This window comes from Hyperolius riggenbachi, chromosome 5 (genome assembly GCF_040937935.1).
Source record: "Hyperolius riggenbachi isolate aHypRig1 chromosome 5, aHypRig1.pri, whole genome shotgun sequence".
Taxonomy (NCBI): Eukaryota; Metazoa; Chordata; class Amphibia; order Anura; family Hyperoliidae; genus Hyperolius; species Hyperolius riggenbachi.
Window position 1 is genome coordinate 343,240,024 of NC_090650.1, and position 25,558 is coordinate 343,265,581.

At 43.4% G+C, this 25,558-nt stretch overlaps 1 protein-coding gene across 4 annotated transcripts in view; it reads left to right on the plus strand.

Annotated features, from left to right (window-relative positions):
• Positions 1–25,558, plus strand: part of RP1 (RP1 axonemal microtubule associated) — a 542,476-nt gene that overhangs the window by 400,859 nt on the left and 116,059 nt on the right. For all 4 annotated transcript variants that reach the window (XM_068237387.1, XM_068237386.1, XM_068237388.1 and 1 more), the window contains 3 exons: positions 785–863; positions 5,358–5,486; positions 15,865–16,040. In XM_068237387.1, coding sequence (XP_068093488.1) covers positions 785–863; positions 5,358–5,486; positions 15,865–16,040 — 384 coding nt within the window. The remainder of the gene's footprint in view (positions 1–784; positions 864–5,357; positions 5,487–15,864; positions 16,041–25,558) is intronic.

Below are 25,558 nucleotides of genomic sequence, written 5' to 3' on the forward strand. Positions count from 1 at the left end.
AAAGTTTTAGCTACTTTTATCCTTTCCACATTCATTGCATTGTGGGAAATAACCGCTGCTAACTGCCAAACAAGCAGTATCGCCCTTTGTGCATAAACGGCTCAGTAAATGAACAATCACCAGAGATCACCTGTCAGAAAGCTTTAATAAACTAGCTTCTTCTGTGCACAGCAATGTAGAATACGTATTAAGACATCATGGCAAGTGGCTCTCTTGGTTATCACTCCAAGAATACAACAACTTTATTTACAACTTACATTGCAGACACAGGATGTAGAAACACCTCTAAAATACACACATGGCACACCCTGTGGTTATAGATGTTAATGCATCTATTCCTGTTATTGCTAAATACACATTCCAACATCACCTGGCAGGACTAAAAATGTGGCTGCCTGTAATACATTTCAGAATGTAAATCAGGTGAATTTCAGGAAAGATTTGGGCAAACACTTAGTAAATCATTTATAAATAATTATTGTAAAAAAAATAAGGAATTTTATTATGTTATTATCACTACAGATCCTCTTTAAAGTATGCATCTTATAAGCTCTCCACAATAGCTGTTTTTACTGTGAGCCCTATTTACATCAGACCCACAATTTCACACTGCATCATGGGAACCAATTAATTAACATTTTTAATAAGAGAAAAGAAGCACATGGGATGGCAAGATTTTGTGAAACTGCCTAGTGAATGTGCCTTGTTTTCAGCTGCTTACATAATATTACACTTAGCACGTTGTATTCTCAGTTCTTATACTATGCTTTTATCCATGTCTTAGGTGGCTGTCTTTAAAATCAAAGCTGTGTATCTGGGCAAACTCCAGAGGATTGTCCTTGGATTCAGCAATTCCAAATCAGGTATTTATATTCCTTTGTAAAGCAGCACATTCACATGCTGCATGGGTTATTTGGGGGTTTGACACAGACTGTCACTGAAAAGTGTTCCGGGGTAGTCCCATTCATCAAAGAGCTTCTATATCTGCTCTGTAGAATTGAATTACCGGTAATCCATTTCTTTGCTAACAACAACTAAGCTGACTTGTGAACTGTGAGCCATGTAGTAAGATCTGTACATGAAATAGAACTGTCCAGTTTCTCTACCTCTCCAGGGGCAAACCCAGGATTTTCAAGGAGGGGATTCCTGAAAGCCCTCAGCCACACACAATACAGTATAATAACATGGTAGGACATCATGCTGAGAACACATAATGCAATTTCCCATCTGACCGACACCAGGATCGATCAGGAGCAGTTTGGATACAGATAATAATGAGGACAAACAACATTGGTAATGAAGGGGGAAGTGAAGTATTCACACAGGGCATAGGGCTGTGCTCATACCTGACTCTGTTTCCCAGAGCTGCTCCATGCTCTGTACACACGCTGCTGCTCCATCCAAAGTGAACTGCAGCAGGGAAAGAAAGGGGGGCGGTGCTGTGAGCTGCAGGATGCATGCACATATTCTGGTGTCTTAACTTGTGCCTTTCTCCAGACACTGCACCGGCCCTGGTCTGAGGGGGGATTCTGGGCAGCTGTAATCCCCCGCCTGCGTTTGCCTATGCTCTCCCAGGCAATGAATTACAGCTGCCTGTGTTTAATAAGATTTTAGTGCTAGGGCTTGTGTAGATAAGCATTTCTATTTTGTTGTTGACATATGTCTCTAATCACTTGGTATTTTTTTTTTCATGCTAGATCCACACATCTCTGTGCATACGTTCCTTTTCTCATCCACCCGGGGACAAGTGATCATACCTTGAAAAATGTGGCTTTTGACTATAGCCTTGACGACTCTCACAGCTTGGGGCCCATCTTTCAAGGGTCATAAAACAAGTGTGGACATCACAATGTTCACACTAATGCTGGGAATACACGGCTTGATTCTGAGCCATTTAGATGGCTCGATAGATCATTTCTGACATGTTCGATCTCCCGCCCGATCGTTTCCGCGCTCGATTCCGCATTGAGGACAATGGAAAAAGATAAGAAAAACGAGCGGAAGATAAGAGAATCGACTGTGAAATGGTGCGGAGATTCGATCGGGCGGGAGAATCGAGAGTCAAAATCGAGCCGTGTATGCCCAGCATTGCACAGTGATCTGCAAACTTGGCTCTCCAGCTGTTACAATTCCCACAATGCATTGCAGGAGTCTTGACAGCCACGGTCATGAATGATTCATAAAGGAAAATGCATTGTGGGACTTGTAGTTCCTTAACAGCTGGAGATCCAAGTTTGCAGATCACTGCACTAACATATGCCCTCCCATCGCCCTCCCATTTCCTCCTCTTAAGGGGAGTGAATGGGGTGGGAAAGAGGAGAAAATGGGAGGCTGACAAGAGGCAACGCTGCAGTAAGCCTGCCTCTTCCTGTCTGAAAAATGTACTTTAGCCAAGAGTCACATTTTTCAAGGAGTGATTACAGAGACTGGGGGGGGACGAGGGGAGGAACTGACAATGCTCAGAGGTATGTGGATACAGCATAAACATACCTCGGTGCTTTCCTTAAGTAGCTTTGCCTTAGGTCACATACCCTTTAAAGTGAAATTCCACCTTTCTTGATTTAAAAAAAACATTCTCCTTGATGTTGACAAATATATTGCAAATAGATTGGCAAACATTATTTTATATTTTTTATATTTGTTTATTAGTAAAACTAAAAACATCTACCCATGGCGTTACTGACAGCACAATGCCTGCTAGGTGTGTTAGAGTGATGATTACTGCAGGTGCCTATTCCAACGTTGCAATGCCTCCTACTATGTGCAGCTAATTCTTCATGCAGGAATATTGCAGTTACTTTGGTATTACTGGGCAGTAAGTACTTTTGACATGTACTATTGACATTTATTGCAAATCAATGTGCTTTGTGTGGTAGGAATCCATCACAATCCAATCAGATTCTGATCATAGTGATTGATTGGTATGCCCCACCAGGAGAACATTTTTGAGTGTATGGCTAGCTTAACACTTTAGAACATTGATCGCTCACCCCTCCGGCCTCTTCCCTCTTGAATATTCTCAAAAAATGTCCAATCAGATCTTTGATCAATGAACTTAGAATTAATCAAAGGAGAATTGATCAGATATGTTGGGACAATAGTGATTAGCAAATTTGATCAAATTGAACAAATTAGCCAAGTATTGAACTGAACTATTCATACATTAAGTATTTACTTCAATCAATCTGGCACAATATAAGACTCCATATGAAGCTGGTCATACATAGGTTGATTATGATCTGCTATGACCTGATCCATTTTCCATAGAGTAGAACATGCTGCTGATGCTGCTCATCTGTCCTCCCTCCATTTACCATAGAGTAGAACACGCTGCTCTGCCTGTAAACAAGCAGATTGTACAGAGGTCATTATTCAAATGGATGGATTTCAGGCAAGGCCGCAAAGGCCATGGACTAGGGCACTAGGAAAGCAAGGGGCGGCCTGTGGGCTGCAGTGTGGCCTGCCGAACATTTGTCCTGCTACACAGAGTTTGCACATAGCCGTGGGCAGCTACCAACAGCCTGATCTGGCACTCAGAGAATGAAGGAGCAGCGAACGGGCACTTACAGTGATCTCTGAGCTGCCTGTCACTCACTGAATGTACCGCTTGAAAGGAGCTTACAATCTAATCCCTGCTATCATGTCACTAACTGTCCCCTGAGGAGCATATAATGTAATCCCTGCCATCACTTCACTAACTGTCCTCAGAGGAGATTACAGTCTAATCCCTGCCATGTTGGGGGGAAGTTTAGTATACTGTCAGTCTGGGGCAGGGGCGTAGCAATAGGGGGTAAAGAAGTAGCGACCGCATAAGGGCACTTGGGCCAGAGGGGCCTCCAAGGGTCCACCCTCTATCACAGTATTATCTCTCTGTTGGTCATGTGCTGGTAATAATCACTTATATAGATGCTTTGAATAGTAGTAATCCTTAACACACTGTTCCCCATCCCCTGCTTGCAACTCTGACACTGTGGTTGTCCTTGACAGGTTTTGGTGCGCCATATCAATTGTTATGTATAGACTGCTTGAGGGGGGGGGGGGGGGGGTGACATGTAAAACTTGCACCAGGGCCCACAGCTCCTTAGCTATGCCACTGGTCTGGGGGCCCTGGTGAGAGTGGGCCTTGGGTGGGAAAAAGTACAGATCTGGCCCTGATTGTTAGGCATGATCAGGAATAATGTGCCACATCTCTAAAGTATGTCCTTAGAGATCACCTTATCCTTAAGCAAAATAATAATAACTAGCCATAAAACTATACCCCTTCCTGATGCCTAACTGTAACCTTTTAACCTCAGAAGCGACATCTGACCTCCACCCTACCGAGAAACGGGGGTTTCATGAGTGTGTGTTCGGGGGGGGGGGGGCACAATATCAGTCATGCTGTTTCCTCAGATACACCACTGTGACCAGGAGCTGAGTTTACTATAACTAGAGTCTACTGTATTTGCTTTTGGCAAGCTTTCTTTGACTGACCTGATATGCTGAGTTAAAGAGAAACTCCAACCAAGAATTGAACTTTATCCCAATCAGTAGCTGATACCCCCTTTTACATGAGAAATATATTGCTTTTCACAAACAGGCCATCAGGGGGCGCTGTATGACTGATTTTGTGCTGAAACCCCTCCCACAAGAAGCTCTGGGACCGCGGTACTTTTGGCAGTTTGTTACAATGTAACAATGTTCACAGACAGGAATTAGCTGTTTACAACTGTCTCCAACAGCCAAAACAGCTAGCAGCAGCTACATAACCTGCCCGCAGTAAAAATGTCACCATGTAATAAATGTCAGAATGTAAATCGGGGAGAGGAAAGATTTTACAATGAGCAAACACTGACTAAATCATTTATACCTAATTATTGTAAAAATGAAGCACTTTTTTCATTACATTATTTTCACTGGAGTTCCTCTTTAAGCACCGAGCATGGTAGCTTGGGGTAATGGGAGTCTATGGATGATGCAGTAAGTGTAGAAGTAGGAGCGCGGTGTGTCGCGGCTCGCATGCGTGTTCCAACAGGAATCCCAGTGACATACTTCCTGCGCAGCAGGGAGTACATCACTGAGCAGAGGGCGGCGCTATGGATACTGTCAACACCTTCTCTGCCACAGGGTCATATAAGTGAGGTTTATTTGCGTTGTGGTGCGATGCGGCAGGAACATCGCACTGCAACACAAAAAACAAGTGTAAGACCGTCCTAAAGCAAAGGTCCATAATGTTCTGCTGTAGAAATGTGTATGTTTGTCAACCTGGTTCTGAGACTTGAACAAGTGGAAGCAGTTCAGCTTACTCTGATTCTCTATTCTGTAAATGTGTCCTTATAACTGGAGGTAACGCCTAACAGTTGCTATTCTTTCCACAGACTCCTGGCTCCTAGATCAAATCACAGTTAAAGATGACTACACTTCTACGAAATACATATTTCATCACAATAACTGGCTGACTTGTCCGTCTATGGAAGAATTCACAGAAGCCGTGATTATGCTAAAAGGTAATAAAGTACAAATCAGTTTATGTATTTTGGATAGGGGCGTTATATTGCAGTATATCACAATATGTTGATCTTCAAAATAAGTAGTGCAGCTGTATGGAATATCCAGCCGGCATTACAACTGAGATGAATCTTATCAGTTATGTAATAAAATACTGTTTCCTGTCTGGGCGATATGATAAGATATGTTAAGTGATTTTTATTTATTTATTTATTGCTTTCTGTTTATTAGGTTTAGTGCTAGAATTTTTTTATAAAATTTTGTACTGATTTTTTATTTTGTATATTTTTGTATTGAGAAAAGAAGAAATACTTTTTAGTGTATTTTTTCTCCTTTTTTCACTCTAGCTGCTGGGTTTTAATGGCAAGTTTAGTATTGAAAAAGGCTGTTTACCTTATTTATTGGGAATAATGTTAATTCCACATTGAACAAATGGACACAATAATTTAGTTTTTTGTCCATACAAAAGCTCAAAAAGCGAAATGGCTATCCGTCTCTTGGAATTGACTATAAGACGCTCCTGACCATAAGACGCACTTGTAGTGGGTAGGGTGGAGGCGCCCAATGTGTGTTCTATTTTGGTATTTTTAAATGCAAATAAAAAAATTATATAATAAAAAGAGAGGTAATTGCTTACACCTCCAGAAGATATAGACACCAGTTCAACTGAAAAAAAGTTTTTAACCAAAAAGCAATCTGACAACGCGTTTCACGGGTCATGGCCCGCTTCCTCAGGTCAATACAAAATGCCTTGATAGCATAGGGGATAGAGTATAGGCGCTCTATCTCCTATGCTATCATATACTCAATCCCCTATGCTATCAAGGCATTTTGTATTGACCAGAGGAAGCGGGCCATGACCCGTGAAATGCGTTGTTTGAATAAAAACTTTTTTTCCAGTTGAACTGGTGTCTATATCTTCTGGAGAGGTAAGCAATTACCTCTCTTTTTATTATATAATTTTTTATTTGCATTTAAAAATACCAAAATAGAACACACATTGGGCGCCTCCACCCTACGCATTACCAGTCAGACCTCCTTTGGAGGTAATAGCTTTGCAGTTTTTCTGGAAAGTATATCGTACTACAGGAGAGCGACCATCCAGTGTCCAGCAGGACCTGGAGTACTGAGCAGGGACGGTTAATTCCCTGCAGGCCTATACGGTGGTTGCAGGAACTATACCCTCTATGCCCCTTTGTAACCCCCATGTGTCCTCCTCTATGTTCCTTTGTGTCCCCCTATGGTCTTCGTTTGTCCCTGTGTCCTCCTCTGCATGGGCTCAGTACAGGGAGCCCCCGACATTGCGGTGGGTTGGAGGTTCGTATTGGCAAGCGTTCACAAGTCAGGAACTCCCTGCATTTGGACTATAAGACGCTATGACTTTTCGCCCCACTTTTGGGGGGAGAAAAAGTGAGTCTTATAGTAAAAAAAATACAGTTTATGTTTCCGTTAAGGTGGAATTAAATTTGTCCATTTCCAGGCTGTGTAAATCTGCACACAAGAAAAATTAGCATAATCACACATCCCCCCTCCCCTCTTTCATTTTGGCAGGTGCATCTTTCAGGATAAGCCCTGCATACATTTGCAACTTATCTTGCCTGAAATGATTGTCCCATCTAAGAGTGCATAGGAATCCTCCAAGCCTGCTGGCTGCTCATTAGGAAAGCCATGCTCTATTGCAGGGACATAACTAGAGAGGAGCAGCCCTTGCAATCGGGAGGGAGGGGGGGGGCTCACAGCTGTAAGAGATGCACCAACTACTACTTCACTCCCTCCAGCAAATGGGTCCATCCATCAGATCAGGTGTTCTGTGGCTACATCTGTTATGGGTGTGGAGATTATGATGGCCACACTTGTTTTATGACCCTGGCAAGATGGGCCCCCAGGCTGTGAGGCTCACCAGGGGTAGGCAAAGGGAAGTTGTAAACATTAGGTGGCCCCATCAAAGTTTTGCTGTAGTTTGTAGCCCCTTAAGGATGAACCATTATTTACCCCCTGATTCTCGAAAGAATAGCGTGCAATGTGCATGCCACAACCACTGCACTAAGCTACCACCCACACTAAGCCACTGCCCACAACTGCACCACCCACATTAAGACGCCGCACTAAGCAGCCGCCCACACTAAGCCACTGCCCATAACTGCACCACCATCCACACTAAGCCACTGCCCACAACTGTACTGCCCACACCGCCCACAGGTGTATCTCTACCTACTTGCGTGCACACACCACACCCGCTGCTCACACTAAGCCACTCCCCACAAGTTCGGTGCATATTTAGAACTTTCAGACAGTATATAGGAATATCTCAACTGTGCAAAGTTAAAGAAAAAAATATGATAACTAAAAATGTATTTATAGTACTATACATTACAATGCACATAATTTATATGTGTGTGAAACTGGCTGCTGTACATTCCTTCTCTTTGAGGGAGATAAGTGTTCTCTTGGAAGGATACATTTTATGCTATGGGCAGTAGCATGGTTGCAAAGAATGTGGAAACTACAACTTCCAAGGGCTTATTTGGCTAGAATGCATCTCCTGCAGCTGTGCTCTCCAAACCACTTCACTAAACCCGGCTCCACTTCAGTCCAGCAAATTGATGTATAAAAACTCTGACAGGTCTGTTTTCATCTCCAGCTCTGACATATAACTGCCTAAAGGCAGGCACAATCTTCCCAGCAGTGTGCCTGTTTGTGCAGTTTATGCTTACCGCAGATTTATAGAAATGTTTACGCTGCTGTGAAAGTTTGTAAAATTTGCAGATTGGAGACTCACGTAGCGTTTAGAACGTGTTAGCGATTTAGAAGAGTTTCACTGCTAAAGAGGAGCCATAAGGAGTGTGGAAAGTATTTTACTGTTCGTTGAACATGCTTGAATAATTCTTAACGGATCACCTGCAGGACTTCAATCTCAAAGCCCCTCTGCTGACTCAGATCTAAATATACTATCTTACGGTTTAGCAATCAGTGTTCCAAGACATTACCTTTCTCTGTTTTCAACAAATTTTATTAAAGCAACGAAGTTTGGCCAAACAACAGTGCACAGCAGTGAACATAAACATGAATTCGCATTGAACAAGTGATACAGTACAAATCAGGAAAAAAGGGTGTAGGAGCCCTTACGGAAAAACTGACGCCGCCATAGGCACGTATTATAAAATCCATGATTAGCGTCAAAGACCAAAAATTTGAGCGCATGGCAGCAGCCTCTATAAGACACCTCTGGGTGCTGAAATTTACCTTCTTTGCGGCAAATTGCTGCTTTTATAATGGCCGCGATATGCAGAAAAGAAGGTAAAGTTTGGCGCCCGGAAGCACCCGATTAACAGCAAGCAAGGTAAATTTCGGTGCTCGAGGCACCCAAAAGAATCGCCGGGGGCCTGCAGAAATGCAAATTGCGGCATTGTATAGAAGGCACCGAAATTTACCTTGCTTGCTGCTAATCGAGCGCCTCCGGGCACCGAAATTTGCTGCATATCGTGGCTTTGTGGCAGAGGGAGGGATTAAGGTTTAGGAGGGGGAACGGATTAGGCACCACCAGGGGGAGAGATTAGGGTTAGGCACCACCAGGGGGAGGGATTAGGGTTAGGCACCACCAGGGGGGGAATCTTAGCGTTAGGCACCACCAGGGGAGGTGTTAAGGTTAGGCACCACCAGTAAGGGTCTTAAGGTTAGGCACCACAAGAGGGTCCTTAGGGTTAGGGACCACCAGGGGGTGGCGAGGTTCTTAGGGTTAGGCTGTAATGATCTACTCAGCTGTCTGCACGGACAGACAGCTGTTTGTCCATTCTTTAGGTCTGAGTGTTGCCGGTCTCTGGAAGGGAGACCTGTCTTCACTTTACAACTTTCAGAGTTGCTCTGCTGGTGAGGAATTTGCATATACTTGTCATGCAAATTGTTTAGCTGCCTCCTTTGATGGCTTGCAGTATAAATACCTTTTGCTCCCAGAATTCCTGGCTGGTCATGATGTTTTGTTCCTGCTAAACTCTCCTCGAATGTCAGCCTTACTATTGTTTGCTAAAGATTATCTTAGAGTATTCCTTGGGACTGCACTAGGCATCCCTTCTAGTGCAGTCAGGTTGTATTATCTGTATTGCCTTGTTTTGTCTCTCTGTCTCGATGGTCTTGTCGCCAGCGGTGGTCGACAGGAAATCGTTCTGTCTGTCTGGGAGTGTAAGTCAGAGCTGCGGTTGCTACTGGCTGCTCCATCTGTCTGGATTGCATTCGCCCTAGTGGTAGTGGCTGTGCTTCCTTCCGTATTCTGCCTTAGGGGTGCTAACCAGAGCAGCGGTTGCTACTGGTAGCCCCATCTGTTTGTCTGTCTGGATCGCATCTGCTCTAGCGGTAGCAGCGGTGGTTCCTTCCGTATCCTGCCTCAGGGGAGCTAGCCAGAGCAGCGGTTGCTACTGGTAGTCCCATCTGCCTGTCTTGTCTGGTACGAACGCTTGCTGCAGGCTTGGTGAGGTACCATTTAGCAAGCGTTCGCGTTCTCTATTTCATGTTTGTATTTCATTGGTTAGTTAGGGTAGCACGCTTATCACTGGGCACCGAACGCGCGGTGATCGTGTCTTCAACGCGTTCGCTGTTGCGAATGAGTGCGGTGTTCACGTTTAGCTAGCGTTTGTTATTTTCCTTGTTGTTCTGATTGTTGTTTTGTGCTATGTCTTTCTTGTTGCATTTGAGCTCTGTCTGATTCAGTCTTGTGTCACTCTTGGCAATCGCTACACTTGCGATTGCGTTCCCACTTCGTTTCCGTTGTTGTGTGTTCACCGTCGCTGGGTGGCGACTAGATTGGTGGACACACATACATTCTGTCTCTGTGCTCTTTCTCTACACTTGTGCTCAGTCTGGTTCGGTCTTGTGTCACTATTGGCAATCGCTACACTTGCGATTGCGTTCATACTTGGTTTCTGCTGTTGTGTGTTTCACCGTCGCCGGGTGGCGACTAGATTGGTGGACATACATACATTCTATATCTGTGCTCTTTCGGTCTTGTGTCGCTGTTAGCAATCGCCACTCTTGTGATTGCGTTCCCACTTGGTTTCCGTTGTTGTGTGTTCACCGTCGCTGGGTGGTGACTAGATTGGTGGACACACATACATTCTGTCTCTGTGCTCTCTCTCTCTCTTTAAGGGCTAAAGAGAGAGAGAGAGCACTTCTCTTTAAGGGCTATCTTTCCCTGCATTGCTTCAACTCGTACAATTCCCATCTAGCATCTGTGGCCGTGCAGAGGCTGTGTTCATCTGCACTCCAAAGCTCCATCTGCCGGTGGGAATCTCCCTCTACAGGTGCATTGCACCCAAGCTGGGTTCTATCAAATTACACGCTTGTGGAGGATTTTCACAGTGTCAGTGCGTATCTTGGGCGCTGACCATGGAGATAATTCCCCAAACGTTACATAGGCATAGATAGAGGGGGAGTTCTGTGAAAGAGTAGGGTTAGGTTTACCCATAGTAAAATATCAGTAAACATTACCGATATTTTACTATCAGATTCCAGCAGTACAATATTGCTAATTTGCGCCCTTTTAAACCTGTAGCTATACCACTCATCCCATGTGGCTTGGAAAACATGAAAATGACTGTATTGTCTAATCAAGGAAGGATTTGTACTTTTTCTGCCCCAAGGCATACCACAATAGCGATGAAGTATACTTTCCATGTACCATATGCTTCACTGTATACATTCGAAGTACAAGGCAACTTTTCACTACTGTTGCATTCAGGGCCGGATTTACTATAAGGCACTGTAGGTACGTGCCTATAGGTGCCTGAGGATGGAAAGACAGCTCACTCTCCTCCCCGAGCACCTCTCTCCCTCCTTCCCTATGTAGAGTCCTGATTAGAGTGTAAATGAGGTTACTCACCTGGGTCTCGTCAATCCACTGAAGAGATCAACCTTCAGTCCAGGGCACTTCTAACTACTTAACACTGAAGTTCCTCTAGCTACCTAATACTTGGGGCACTTCTAGCTACTTAATATTGAGGGTACTTCCAGCTACCTAATACAGTGGGATGCGAAAGTTTGGGCAACCTTGTTAATCATCATGATTTTCCTGTATAAATCATTGGTTGTTATGATAAGAAATGTCAGTTAAATATATCATATAGGAGACACACACACAGTGATATTTGAGAAGAGAAATGAAGTTTATCGGATTTACAGAAATTGAGCAATAATTGTTTAAATAAAATTAGGCAGGTGCATACATTTGGGCACTGTTGTCATTTTATTGATTACAAATCCTTTAGAACTAATTATTGGAACTCAAATTGGCTTGGTAAGCTCAGTGACCTCTGACCTACATACACAGGTGAATCCAATTATGAGAAAGAGTATTTAAGGGGGTCAATTGTAAGTTTCCCTCCTCTTTTAATTTTCTCTGAAGAGTAGCAACATGGGGGTCTCAAAACAACTCTCAGAAGAGCTCAAGACAAAGATTGTTCACCATCATGGTTTAGGGGAAGGATACAGAGACCTGTCTCAGAGATTTCAGCTGTCTGTTTCCACAGTTAGGAACATATTGAGGAAATGGAAGACCACAGGCTCAGTTCAAGTTAAGGTTTGAAGTGGCAAACCAAGAAAAATCTAGGATAGACAGAAGCGACGAATGGTGAGAACAGTCAGAATTAACCCACAGACCAGCACCAAAGACCTACAACATCATCTTGCTGCAGATGGAGTCACTGTGCATCGTTCAAACATTCGGCGCACTTTACACAAGGAGATGCTGTAGGCGAGAGGGTTGCAGAGGAAGCCCACAGCACAAACAGAGCACATTTGGACAAGCCAGCTTCATTTTGGAATAAGGTGCTGTGGACTGATGAGTTATTTGGGTAAAACAAGGGGTGTTATGCATGGAGGAAAAACAGCACAGCATTCCAAGAAAAACACCTGCTACCTACAGTAAAATATGGTGGTGGTTCCATCATGCTGTGGGGCTGTGTGGCAACTTGTCAAAGTTGAGGGATGCATGGATTCCAATCAGTATCAGCAGATTTTGTAGACCAATGTCCAGGAATCAGTGACAAAGCTGAAGCTGCGCTGGGGCTGAATCTTTCAACCAAACAACCACCCTAAACACTTCTCAAAATCCACTAAGGCATTAATGCAGAGGAACAAGTACAACGTTCTGGAATGGCCATCTCAGTCCCCAGACCTGAATATAATTGAAAATCTGTGGTGTGAGTTAAAGAGAGCTGTCCATGCTCGGAAGCCATCAAACCTGAATGTACTACAGATGTTTTGTAAAGAGGAATGGTCCAAAATACCTTCAACCAGAATCCAGACTCTCATTGAAACCTACAAGAAGTGTTTAGAGTCGTTACTTTCTGCAAAAGGAGGATCTACTAAATATTGATTTAATTTCTTTTTTGTGGTGCCCAGTTTTATGCACCTGCCCAATTTTGTTTAAAAAAATTATTGTAAACTTTCTGTAAATCCAATAAACTTCCTTTCACTTTTCAAAATATCACTGTGTGTGTCTCCTATATGATATATTTAAATGACGTTTTTTATCGTAACAACCAACAATTTATACAGGAATATTATGACGATTAACAAGGTTGCCCAAACTTTCGCTTCCCACTGTACTGAGGGACACCTGTAGCAGCAACAAGCAAGGGAAGTAAGGAAGAAGTGATAGCTGCGACAGCCAGCACATTTGCGGAGCGGTCAGGCGGGGGGTTGTAGGTTCACGAAGAGTGAAGTTTAAGGTGTGACATCTGTGCCTATAGGCTTCTGTGAGGTAAATCCGGGCCTGGTTGCATTGTGATCCTATTAAAATGCAACATGTACAGTGTGCAAAAACCTTTAAAGTGGACCTCAACTCTTGCACAGGACAGAAGGAAAACAGAGAGAAATGCAACCTGTATGTATTTAGAGAGTTTAGCTTGTCTAATTCCCCCTCATCTCACTACTGAAATTTGATCTCTCAGCTGTATCAGCTCAGGAATCTCCTCTGCCACGGCAGAGCTGCTAATTTACAAACACAGAATGTTAACAATATGTCTGCATCCATGAAAGCAGGGTGTAGACACTGCAGATTTATTGCAGGATTGCCAGCTGTAACAAAGAAATGTTTTTCTTTAAAGGTTATTATGCAGTTGTGGATCTTTTACAGCAGAGAGGAAGGTCTGAGTTCAGGTCCACTTTAAGGTGACGTACTCGATAATAGTGAATCATTCATAGAGTGGATTTATACAGTAGAAAAGCAAGTTCTGTCACTGAATGTCTGCACAGGATTAGGACAACAGCTGTGGCTGGAACTAGGCTGTAAATGGGTGATGTGGAACAGAGTGCTGAAATATCTGACACATCAGACATCGCTGCCTCTGCACGAGGGGGCCTAGTAGGCAGATTATTCTTCCCTTCCTGTGGATTTCGGCATAATGTCGTGAACGGTGTCTAAGTGAAAGTACAAACTATTTAGTATATTGAAATTTTAACGATTTTAATGATTTTTAGAAACATTTCATTTTCAAATTCAGCCCGCTTTAAATTAATCATCAACATTCAGCTATCTGGGTGAGCAGTTAATGAGAATCTTCTTCATCCTTAGAAACTAATTCTGTCTTAATGACCTATTTTCTGCTACGGCCATTCTTTTTACTGCGCACAGTAATAATCTCCTGATATCAGACTGGATGGTGCAAAAGGCTATTATTTTTGCATGATTGTTACAGCTTTGATAAAGTGATTTCTGGACGCTGTTGCCTATCCGCAGCAGACAGAAGCAACAGGTTGCGTGAGATAAGGAATAAAACTTAAATCTGTTGTGCTAATTGCCGATCTGTCTGTCAGGAGGGTTTCTTGTCTTAAGAGCAAAGTCAATATGCAAGTCCAGCCGTGAAGCACTTGTCTGACTGATACGCTGTCCACACTCCGCCTGATAAAAGGTGCTACGCCACTCATTTCAAGTTTCACTTGTGCCAGGCAGCCAATACAGTACAAACTTTGTTCCTGTATAAAAGAATTGCCAGACTTCTATTCACCGTGTAAAATGTTTTGTAGAATGACAGGCAGGGCTGATCCAGGGAAAACAGAGGAATAAATGTACCTCTCATCTATATACAGTAGCTAAAAGACACAGCACAGACACAGTGATATTTCAACTGCCGTCTAACCCACTCAAGACAGCAGGAGGAAGAGGGGAGAGGGCGTGCACCAAGTGCGGTGGGTGTGCACCAAGTGCGGTGGGTGTGCACGCAGGTGCTCTGTAGCGGGCGCGCACAGCAAGGGGTGTGTGGCGGATTCTTAAAAGAGACGGGTGATTACTGGTGATGTTATATTGCCTTTTGTTAGCGCCCCTTTCTTTTTATAGACACTTTCTCATGAGAATGCATGTTTTGTAAATGCTTGTACGGTGCTTTCTATCCTGCCCATTGCCCAATCAAGTAAGTTGGTTGATTTAACCAGATATCACCCAAACAATCTGTGTTGATTTTGTTTTCAAGTTAATTGCAATTACTATTTTTTCCAGACAATGATGTCAATCAGCCCTCCTACACAATCTAACAGCAGAATACCAATATGGTTGGATAGTGCCACGTTCATGCTGCAAAAAATATTATCATTCTATCTTTTATAGTTTTTAAGAAATCATACTTTTTTATAAAGGTGAAAAGTTTGCCCAGAGTCCCTACAATAGTATACAGGCTAGGTGAACTTTTGACTTTTATAACAATTTAATATTTCAAACATTATAAAAGATAGAAAGACTATTTCTGCGATACAATGGCCATAAATGCAGTCTGGCAAAAAAGAATTGCTTTTTATCTTTCAAAGCAAAAGCAACACAAATCTTAATTTTTGCAGCACAAGTGGGCACAAAAGTAGCACTAACCAAACACAATGTACTTGTTATTTGTGCTGATTGTAGAGGGCAGTTTTGTGCAGTTCAAGTGCTGCATAATATAAAATTAGTTGTTATTGTCCAAACAATTTCTGATTAGGAACTGATCAATGAATCACTTGCTGGATCGGTCTTCTGTCAATCCATGTATGGCTCATACAAGGGTCATTCCACATAGGCAGCTCAGTTGAATTAGTCATTGGAACCTACTGCTTGATGCCATGACTAGATGACCACTGCACTCCATGGCTAGAAAACATACAACTGATGCCTGTGCTCTCCTGCTTCAGTCTGCATTGTATAGGAGTGAATATAACAGGGAGAATGGCACTGCTGGAAGATCAAGACTTCACTGTAGGGAAAAGGAGGGGGAGATATTGCAAAGGGATACCACTGCAGGAGGAAAATGGCAAAAGCGGGGGGGGGGGGCTTACTACTGGAGGGGGGGATGGACAAGGTTTGAAGTTAGCACCATGATTTGTGATTACACTCCTGCTGGATGTCCATTTTTGACTTCTCAGAATCATTGGAGGAAGTAGATGAGATAAAATCTTTCACGGCTCCAACTCAGGGAAGGTGGCAGCTACAACTGCTTGGCACCCCAGCAGAAGAAGAGGACCTGTCTGTTGTTGTGTATGGCAAAAATGGAAAATCTTCTTTGCACAGAGTGGTGAATCTACATTACCATCCTTTTTTGGTAAGTGTTAACATGTTCTATTGGTTTTATACTGATGTCTTCTGGATTCAGCACTCTGTTTAGGTACTGATGCCGGCTATCTCAGGTAAATACTTTCAGCATTCAGCTATATTACAGTCTATTCTGACATGAACCCTTCTACACGTTCAATCTGTTCCACAATCCATAGTACCATATGAGTAATGACAAAAGCACCTCCCTCAGTACTATCTATAGTAACTCATCTTATGTAAGAATGCATGGTAATGACTTATATCAATCTCATCCCTACGATTAAAACTGATTAAAAGGAAAAAAAAAACCTGTTTCCCTTGGCAACCAGTTACTTTTTTATGTCAAATTAGAAAAATCAAAAGGAGATGATTGACTGATGATCAAGCAAACGTGGACCGGTCTTCAGGGACAGTCACACAATACACAGTCAAAGTACACGCTTATAAACCAATCCAAGCAGATATATTTATAATCCTGCTCAGCCACCACTGCCTCTGCATGATGAAGGAATCTACAGCTTCCTGTGTCTCCTCTCTTTAGCCTCCCACTGCACTATGGAAGAGCATCATCTGCTGATGGTCTCCCCTTATCTGAAACAAGATGACATCAATGAACATTGCAGAAGGGCCCATCAAGGAAAAGTTCTTGTATGTAGTCCAAGGACTGCCTAAAGTATATGTTCAAAGTATATTCACTCAGTTTACCCTTCTACGGAATAGATTTAAAGGACAACTAAAGTGAGAGGTATATGGAGGCTGCCATATTTATTTCCTTTTGAACAATAGCAGGTGCCTGGCAGCTCCGCTGATATATTTGGCTGCAGTGGTGTCTGAATAATACCAGAAACAAGCATGCAGCTGATCTTGTCAGATCTGATAATAATATCAGAAACACCTGATCTGCATATGCTTGTTCAGGATCTATGGCTAAAATATTAGAGTCAGAGGATCAGAAGGAGAGCCAGGCAACTGGTATTGCTTACAAGGAAATAAATACTGTATGGCAGCCTCCACATGCCTCTCGCTACAGTTGACCTTTAAGGTAGCCATACATTAGAAGATGGACACAAGACCGACCATCAAATAGATCCCTCTCTGATAGAATCTCATCAGAGGGATCTGTTATCTGATCACACAATGCAGACAGATCTCCAATACATTTCAGCATGAAATCTATTAAAAATCATCCTATTGCTGCCTGCCGGGCCGCCCCTCATGTAATGTTTTGCCTCCATCCCCCCCATGCCTATGATGAGTGTCTCACCTGTCACACTAGCACAACACTAGCATGACCCCTGGTCTCCTCCTGTGACTGGTGTGTTTTTGAATTGGCACCGTGAGCTTCTGTACCCCAATCTATTGACAGCAATACATGCGTTGGTGTCACATGGTACAGGCACTCAGGGTCTCAAAAAGAAGCCAAACTAGGAAGAGGCTTGGCTGGAGACCATTGGGTCTGTTGGTGCGTCCAATCGAGTCATTTTAGGCCCAGATTTTCCCAACATGCTGGATTAGTCATCTCAATCAAGGGCGTAACAATAGACCTTGCAAGGGATGCAGCCGCAGGGGAGGGAAAGATTATTTTCCCTGTCTTAACAGACTGACAACTAAGGGCAAATAGCTAAAAAAAAACTTTCTGCTCTCTGCATCTGCTCAGCCACTGATAAGGAATCATACAAAGTTTTGTAGAACAAGATTTGTAGACAGTCCCTATTCAGTGTGCAGAAGGGTCTTGTGTACAACACCCAGATCTCTTTACCCCTCCCTTATCCCCAAGTGCTCTGTACAGTATTAATACTGGAGAGCCATTTCTGCTCCATCATAGATGGACAGAGTGAGTGTAATAAGCTGAGGCTAGGAGCACAATCGTCAGTCGGTTTTCTGTATGCATTTTCTGCACACAGTGTGTGTTTGTATGTGTAAAAACATGCACGTTTATCACAGAAGCAAAAGTAATTGATAGAGAAAATGTGTGCAGTGCTTCACTGTTGTCTGTTTTTATCTGCACGGGGAAGATACATTCAAGTGTGCATTAGCCGGTTGAAGAACATTGGATCTCAGTTCACCTGTGCAGAAAGAGAGGGGGGGGGAGGGAGAGAGGGGGCCCCATCCAAAGTTTTGCAGAGGGGTCCAGTGATTTCTAGTTACACCCCTGGTCTCAATCGACTTAGCCTGAAATCAATTAAAACTATTCGATCGAGTGGTCATGCTGCAGCATCAATCTTTGCCGGATTTGATCATTATGATCAAATCAGCTAGATATCTCTGTCAAAACTTTAGTAATATATGGGCATCCTTACAATTAGAGATGTGGCGAACGGTTCTCGAACCGTTCACCAGCGAACACCTCTGAATCCATGGGGGTTTACTACTTCCGGGTCGCTCTGACCCGGAAGAGTATACCTGCGCTGCCCGGCAGAGTGCATCCTAGATCGCGCTCCTGTTGCCGGGCACTTTCTGCGCATGTGCGTGACGTCATGAACGACGTCACGCTCATGTGCAGAGAGTGCCCGGCAACAGGAGCGCGATCTAGGACGCGCTCCGCCGGGCAGAGCAGGTATACTACTCCGGGTCAGAGCGACCTGGAAGTAGTAAACCCCCATGGATTCAGAAATGTTCGCCGGCGAACGGTTCGAGAACCCCCAGAGATGTTCGCCGAGCAAACAGTTCGCCACATCTCTACTTACAATACAGATTTTCCATTTTAAAGCCTCTTATCACCTGATACTGATTCCACAAAAGACAATTTAACATTCATTTCAATAAAATTACATGTTTAGCATATTGTTTATCAAACTGATAGCTTAAGGGCTATTTTGTAATAAATAATATTCCAAAGATGAAACAAAATCCCGGTGCAAGAAGAAACAAAGTCACGCTTTCAAATCTTCTGCTGTAAATTTCATGCTTCATTTGCAGGTAGATTGTTCTGTCTGTAAAAAAAAATCATTGTAGGGCAACACATTGGCTATAATAAACATTTTGCAAAAAGAGTTTTCTATAAACACGTTTTGTTAGCCTAAAGCTAGAAACACACATATGGAATTGTCTGACTGAGTTGATCACTATGGTTTATATCCGATCAGCTTACTTTTGAAAAATTTGGGGCAGTTGTTCAATTAAAAGTAGGATCAGATATGTTGGAAGATCTCAGTGTCAGTGGGTGGGGAAGAACTGCTAGCGGGGGTGAAAGGTCACATGGCATCAAGCAGAACAATGGTTGTGGTTTGAATGATGCTCTGTACAGGGCTGGTTCTAGTAACAATGGGGCCCCCAGGCAAAATTAGCCAGCCGGGACATGAGAGATGCTACTCTGCCCAATATGTGGCAGGGGAGCACAGTTAAGTTGCTGGGGAGACACCTTGGGGGGCCCCTACAGGCTCTGGGGCCCTGGAGCAATTGCCCCCTTTGCCTCTATGGCAGCACCGACCCTGGCTCTGCAGATTCCTCCTGAAACTGAATTGAGATCAAGTGTATAGTGTGGTAGGAATGGATTTCCTATCCGGTATATTTCTAATTTGGGCAGGATCAATAGTTTTTCCATATCAGATCATTATTTATGCTCAGTTTTACTATGCGCTAGGCCTGTTGGCTAGCTACTAGCAACACTAGCAAACAGTGGGGTAAAAACGTATCTCAATTCTTCTTTCCCTGTTTCAAACTACAGAGACTTGCATATTAAAGAGGGTTCGGTGGAGGGGTTAAATAAATAAAAACCGTCACTCACCTAGGGCTTCTATCAGCCCCCTGCAGCTGTCATGTCCCGCCCCGTCTTCCTACGATCCTTGGTTCCCCGCCGCCGGTCCCGGTCTAATATTCGTCTGACAAGTCTAATGCTTGCTCCTGCGCGCCTCATCAGGTGCTTACTGCGCAGGCTCAATATGAAGTTTTCTTGTACTGCGTCTGCGCAGTTAGCTCCCAATGAAGCCGTGCGGGAGGGAGCATGTATGTGACCATGGCCGCACAGCCGCAATCTAATTAGACTCCTGATTAGACAGGGACCAGCGGCGGGGAACGGAGGATCGTAGGAGGACGGCACAGGACATGACAGCTTCAGGGGGCCGACAGAAGCCCCAGGTAAGTTTTGTTTTTTTTAATTTAACCCCTCCACAGAACCCCATTAAGCCAAGACTATTGTGGAAGGGATTCTGTTCTGGGGAGGCGTGAACCCTGCACAAGCCTGCCATCTCAACTTGAGTATATATATAGGGGACCGAATACTTTTGCAACCCACTATATATATATATATATATATATATATATATATATATATATATATATATAGTGGGTTGCAAAAGTATTCGGTCCCCTTGAAGTTTTCCACATTTTGTCACATTACTGCCACAAACATGAATCAATTTTATTGGAATTCCACATGAAAGACCAACACAAAGTGGTGTACACGTGAGAAGTGGAACGAAAATCATACATGATTCCAAACATTTTTTACAAATAAATAACTGCAAAGTGGTGTGTGCATAATTATTCAGCCCCCTTTGATATGAGTGCAGTCAGTTGCCTATAGACATTGCCTGCTGAGTGCTAATGACTAAATAGAGTGCACCTGTGTGTAATCAAATGTCAGTACAAATACAGCTGCTCTGTGAGGGCCTCAGATGTTGTCTAAGAGAATATTGAGAGCAACAACACCATGAAGTCCAAAGAACACACAAGACAGGTCAGGGATCAATTTATTTAGAAATTTAAAGCAGGCTTAGGCTACAAAAAGATTTCCAAAGCCTTGAACATCCCACGGAGCACTGTTCAAGCGATCATTCAGAAATGGAAGGCGTATGGCACAACTGTAAACCTACCAAGACAAGGCCATCCACCTAAACTCACAGGCTGAACAAAGAGAGCGCTGATCAGAAATGCAGTCAAGAGGCCCATGGTGACTCTGGATGGGCTGCAGAGATCTACAGCTCAGGTGGGAGACTCTGTCCATAGGACAACTATTAGTCATGCACTGTACAAAGTTGGCCTTTATGGAAGAGTGGCAAGAAGAAAGGTATTGTTAACAGAAAGCATAAGAAGTCCCATTTGCAGTTTGCCACAAGCCATGTTGGGGACACAACAACCATGTGGAAGAAGGTGCTCTGGTCAGATGAGACCAAAATGGAACTTTTTGGCCAAAATGCAAAACGCTATGTGTGGCAGAAAACGAACACTGTACATCACTCTGAACACACCATCCTCACTGTCAAATATGGTGGTGGCAGCATCATGCTCGGGGGGTGCATATCTTCAGCAGGGACAGGGAAGCTGGTCAGAGTTGATGGGAAGATGGATGGAGCCAAATACACAGCAATCTTGGAAGAAAACGTCTTGGAGTCTGCAAAAGACGTGAGACTGGGGCGGAGGTTCACCTTCCAGCAGGACAATGACCCTAAACATAAAGCCAGGGCAACAATGGAATGGTTTAAAACAAAAAATATATATGTGTTAGAATGTCCCAGTCAAAGTCCAGATCTAAATCCAATCGAGAATCTGTGGCAAGATCTGAAAACTGCTGTTCACAAACGCTGTCCATCTAATCTGACTGAGCTGCAGCTGTTTTGCAAAGAAGAATGGGCAAGGATTTCAGTCTCTAGATGTGCAAAGCTGGTAGAGACATACCCTAAAAGACTGGCAGCTGTAATTGCAGCAAAAGGTGGTTGTACAAAGTATTGACTCAGGGGGCTGAATAATTACGCACACCCCACTTTGCAGTTATTGATTTGTAAAAAATGTTTGGAATCATGTATGATTTTCGTTCCACTTCCTCACGTGTACACCACTTTGTATTGGTCTTTCATGTGGAATTCCAATAAAATTGATTCATGTTTGTGGCAGTAATGTAACAAAATGTGGAAAACTTCAAGGGGGCTGAATACTTTTGCAAGCCACTGTTTATATATATATATATATATATATATATATATATATATATATATATATATATATACACATATTTCATAGATTATCTTCTGGATTTCAAATCTATATTTATCAGATGTTGAAATTTGGTCTTGTGTTGAGATCATTCCTCTCAGACTGACTTACTGAAGGTAGAGAACAACGGAAAACCCCAGAAGACCTAAAGGTGCCCATACATGGTACAATTTTTCATTTTTTTTCCGATTAGATAATTTAGTTTGATTATTCCGTTAGATCAAATATAAAGATTTTTCCAGCATGTCCGATCAGATTTTTCTCTAAAAAACAGGATAATCGTTCGAATTTCTTGATTGAAAAAAAAAAAAATTCAACTTTCATTCTATTCGATCATTTAGATCGAATAAACGGGAAATTCGAACATTTTTATTGTATGGTGTATGGGCACCATAAGACATGCAGGAGTCCACGGCTTTGTTGACCTCTATATGTGTCCCATCATATAAACCAAGTCCAGGTTTTCTGAATAACTTAAAGGGAACCTAAACTGAGAAGGATATGGATTGTTCCTTTTAAAATAATACTAGTTCCCTGACTCCCCTACTGACCCTGTGTCTCTAATACTTTCAACCACAGCCACTGAACAAGCATGCAGATCAGGTGCTCTGACTGAAGTCTGACTGGATTAGCTGCATGCTTGTTTCAGGTGTGTGATTCAGCCTCTACCGCAGCTAAAGAGATCAGACACATTCACATCCCTCTCAGATTAGGTTCCCTTTAAGGAGGATTGAACTTCATCCCAATCAGTAGCTGATACCGTCGTAACCCACAAGAAATCTTTATCTTTACTCAAATAGATCCTAATGCTGGGCATACACGGGTCGACGGGTCCTTATCAATCGAGCCGCTGATGGCTCGATTATTAATTTCTGACGTGTCCAATCACGTGGCATATCGATTCCGCGCTCGATCCCTGCCGGCGGACAATAGAAGGCAAACAAAAGGAAGATAAGAAATGGCCGCAGGGACGAGCGGGAATCGATCCGGGCGCCCGCGGGGACGGGGCGGGAGTCGATCTGGTGGCTAATCGAGCCGCCGGGTCGACTCGTGTATGCCTAGCATTAGGGACATCTGTATGGCTGATATTGTGGTGAAGCCCCTCCCACAGTATGATGTCAGGACCATGGTCCTGACAGTTTACTGTGTAACCTTGTTGCATTTTGGGAAATAACTGCTGTTTCCAACTGCCAAGCAAGCCATATCTCCCTCTGCAGAATGTTCTATGCTCAGACATCACCTGGCATGACTAAAGGTAGAGGAAGGACTTTACAATCGAAAAACACTGATTAAATAACTTATACATTAGTATTGTAAAAAAAAAAAAAAAAAAGGAATTTTATTGATTACGTCATTTTCAGTACAGTACCTCTTTAAACACTTAAGTACCACGGGCTTTAACCCCCCCCCCCCCCCCCCCCCCCCCCCAGTGGCCAGGCTATATTTTATAGGTTAGGCCACTGCATCTTTAAAGGTTCGCTGCAGGGCCATACAACTCAGCCCGCAAGAGATCCCCAGCCCCCCCCTTTTCTGCCAACCAACAGAGCTTTCTGTTGGATCGCTGCTGGGGTCATTGTTTTTTTGTAAATATTTATTTGTTTTTTTAATTTAAATTTAATAAAAATGAGTTTTTTTATTTTTTTATTTCCCCAATCCCTCCTCAACCCCCCCCCCCCGCCAGCCAATCACAGTGATCGGCTCTCATAGACATCAGCCTATGAGAGCCAATCACTTCCTGAGCCTCCAGAAGGACAGCCGAGTGACACAGCTGTCCCTAGTACAGCGCTGCCGTAGATCGCAGCGCTGTACAATGTAAATAGACGGCGGTTTTGCCATATAACTGTAATGCTGGGGGGTCATACTTTCTGACCACCCAGCGCAACAAGGCTAAGTAGCTGGATAATGGAAGAGGCTCCACAGATGGACACAGGAGTAATGAACAAGGGAGCAAGATTGCCCAGAGCAACTGCAGCTCTGGGCCGCCTATCAGGTTAGATGCTATGTGATACAATACACAACAGACGTAGTCAGTAACAGATTTGGGTCATACACGTTAATTCAAATGTGTTGTATTGAAAGGATAAGGCAGATTCGTATTCGAGAGGCAGGCAAAGGTCGGTACACAATACAATATTACAATAGATGTTACTTCAATAATATTACTAGAATATTATGAATAAATTACAAGATATATAACTACAAAGTACAAAACTGACTGACTAGAGTACATATATATCGTGCTGATGCGTAATATATCAAATGTAGCTCTCAAATAACTCACTAGCTAAAGCACAAGTAATGATAATTATCAAGAAAGACAACAGACAGATGCTCAGCCAATCTAGTCGCTGTTTTAGCGACGACCGACATTCACACTGAGATAGACAAGACTAACAGGTAGGAGCCAACTAATGGCAACCGCTGCTATAGTTTGTCCTCAAGAACAAGGCTAGAAAGAATACTACCAGTCACCAACGTGGTGCTGGCAGAATCTAACTATCAGGATCAGAAGGACTTCACTGACCCCCGCAGGTCAGCAGACGTCCAGCAGACATGACAATACAGAGCAAGGCATAATACACTTACAATAACAACTTTCACAGCATAGACCCAACGACAACTCAGAGAGCTGAACGCTATGACGGGCAGGGTAGGAAATGGGAGGCAGACTTTTATGCTGGCATCAGCCAATGGATGCAGGTATGCAAATTCCCGCACAGCTGAATGGTAATCATTCAATCCTGAGCTGGCTTGATTACCATTTGCTAGCTGGCTGTGAATGCAAAGGACTCCCTTAAGAAATACATGCAGTATTATGTAACAACATGCATGCAGGGAATCCAGGGCTATCTGGCCGCAGCTCAGCTGTAGTAGGCAACTGGTGGAATGATGCCAGCCTCCTGAGCTGCCCAGAACTGCAGAGCACTTGCAAATGACAATGTGACTCAATGCAAATGCACAAACGAATGCAAGCAGATAAGCCAGAACTGTCCGTTTGCAGCTCCACTGCAACGGACAGAACACACTTCAGGAGGGATCCTTACACTAACAGTCTCCTAGTGGCAATCGCTGCTGGGAGACTGATGGCGGAGCGGAGCGCCGTCATTCAAGCGGAGATGCGCGCGCATAGGCGTGCGTGATCTCCTACAAAACCCCGCCCCAGGACTTCACGTGGAGCAGTCCTTGGGCTGCCGCCGCGTTCATGCCAATTAGCGTGGAGCGGTTGGCAAGGGCTTAAACTCTTTATTCTTCTTATATGTTTTCAAGCATTAGTAAATCAACCCCTCTGATGTTAGGTTTATACCTGGTAACGAATACAACGGATACATTTTAACTGATCGATTGTTGTGTGCGCTTTTTGTTGGTGTGCATTTTCACCCACTTATCTAGGTATTAGGTCCACAACAGCCCCCCCCCCCCCTCAAAAAAAAAAAAAAAAAGGCATGCAGCAGTGCATTGTAAGCAAACCTGAAATGAAAATCAAAATAACCATACACACGCCATACTTACCTCCCGTGTAGTCTACTCAGCAATCTCTTTCTCCTCTCCCGTGTCCAGTTTTTCCACTGTGATCAATGGATCAATGGAATAATC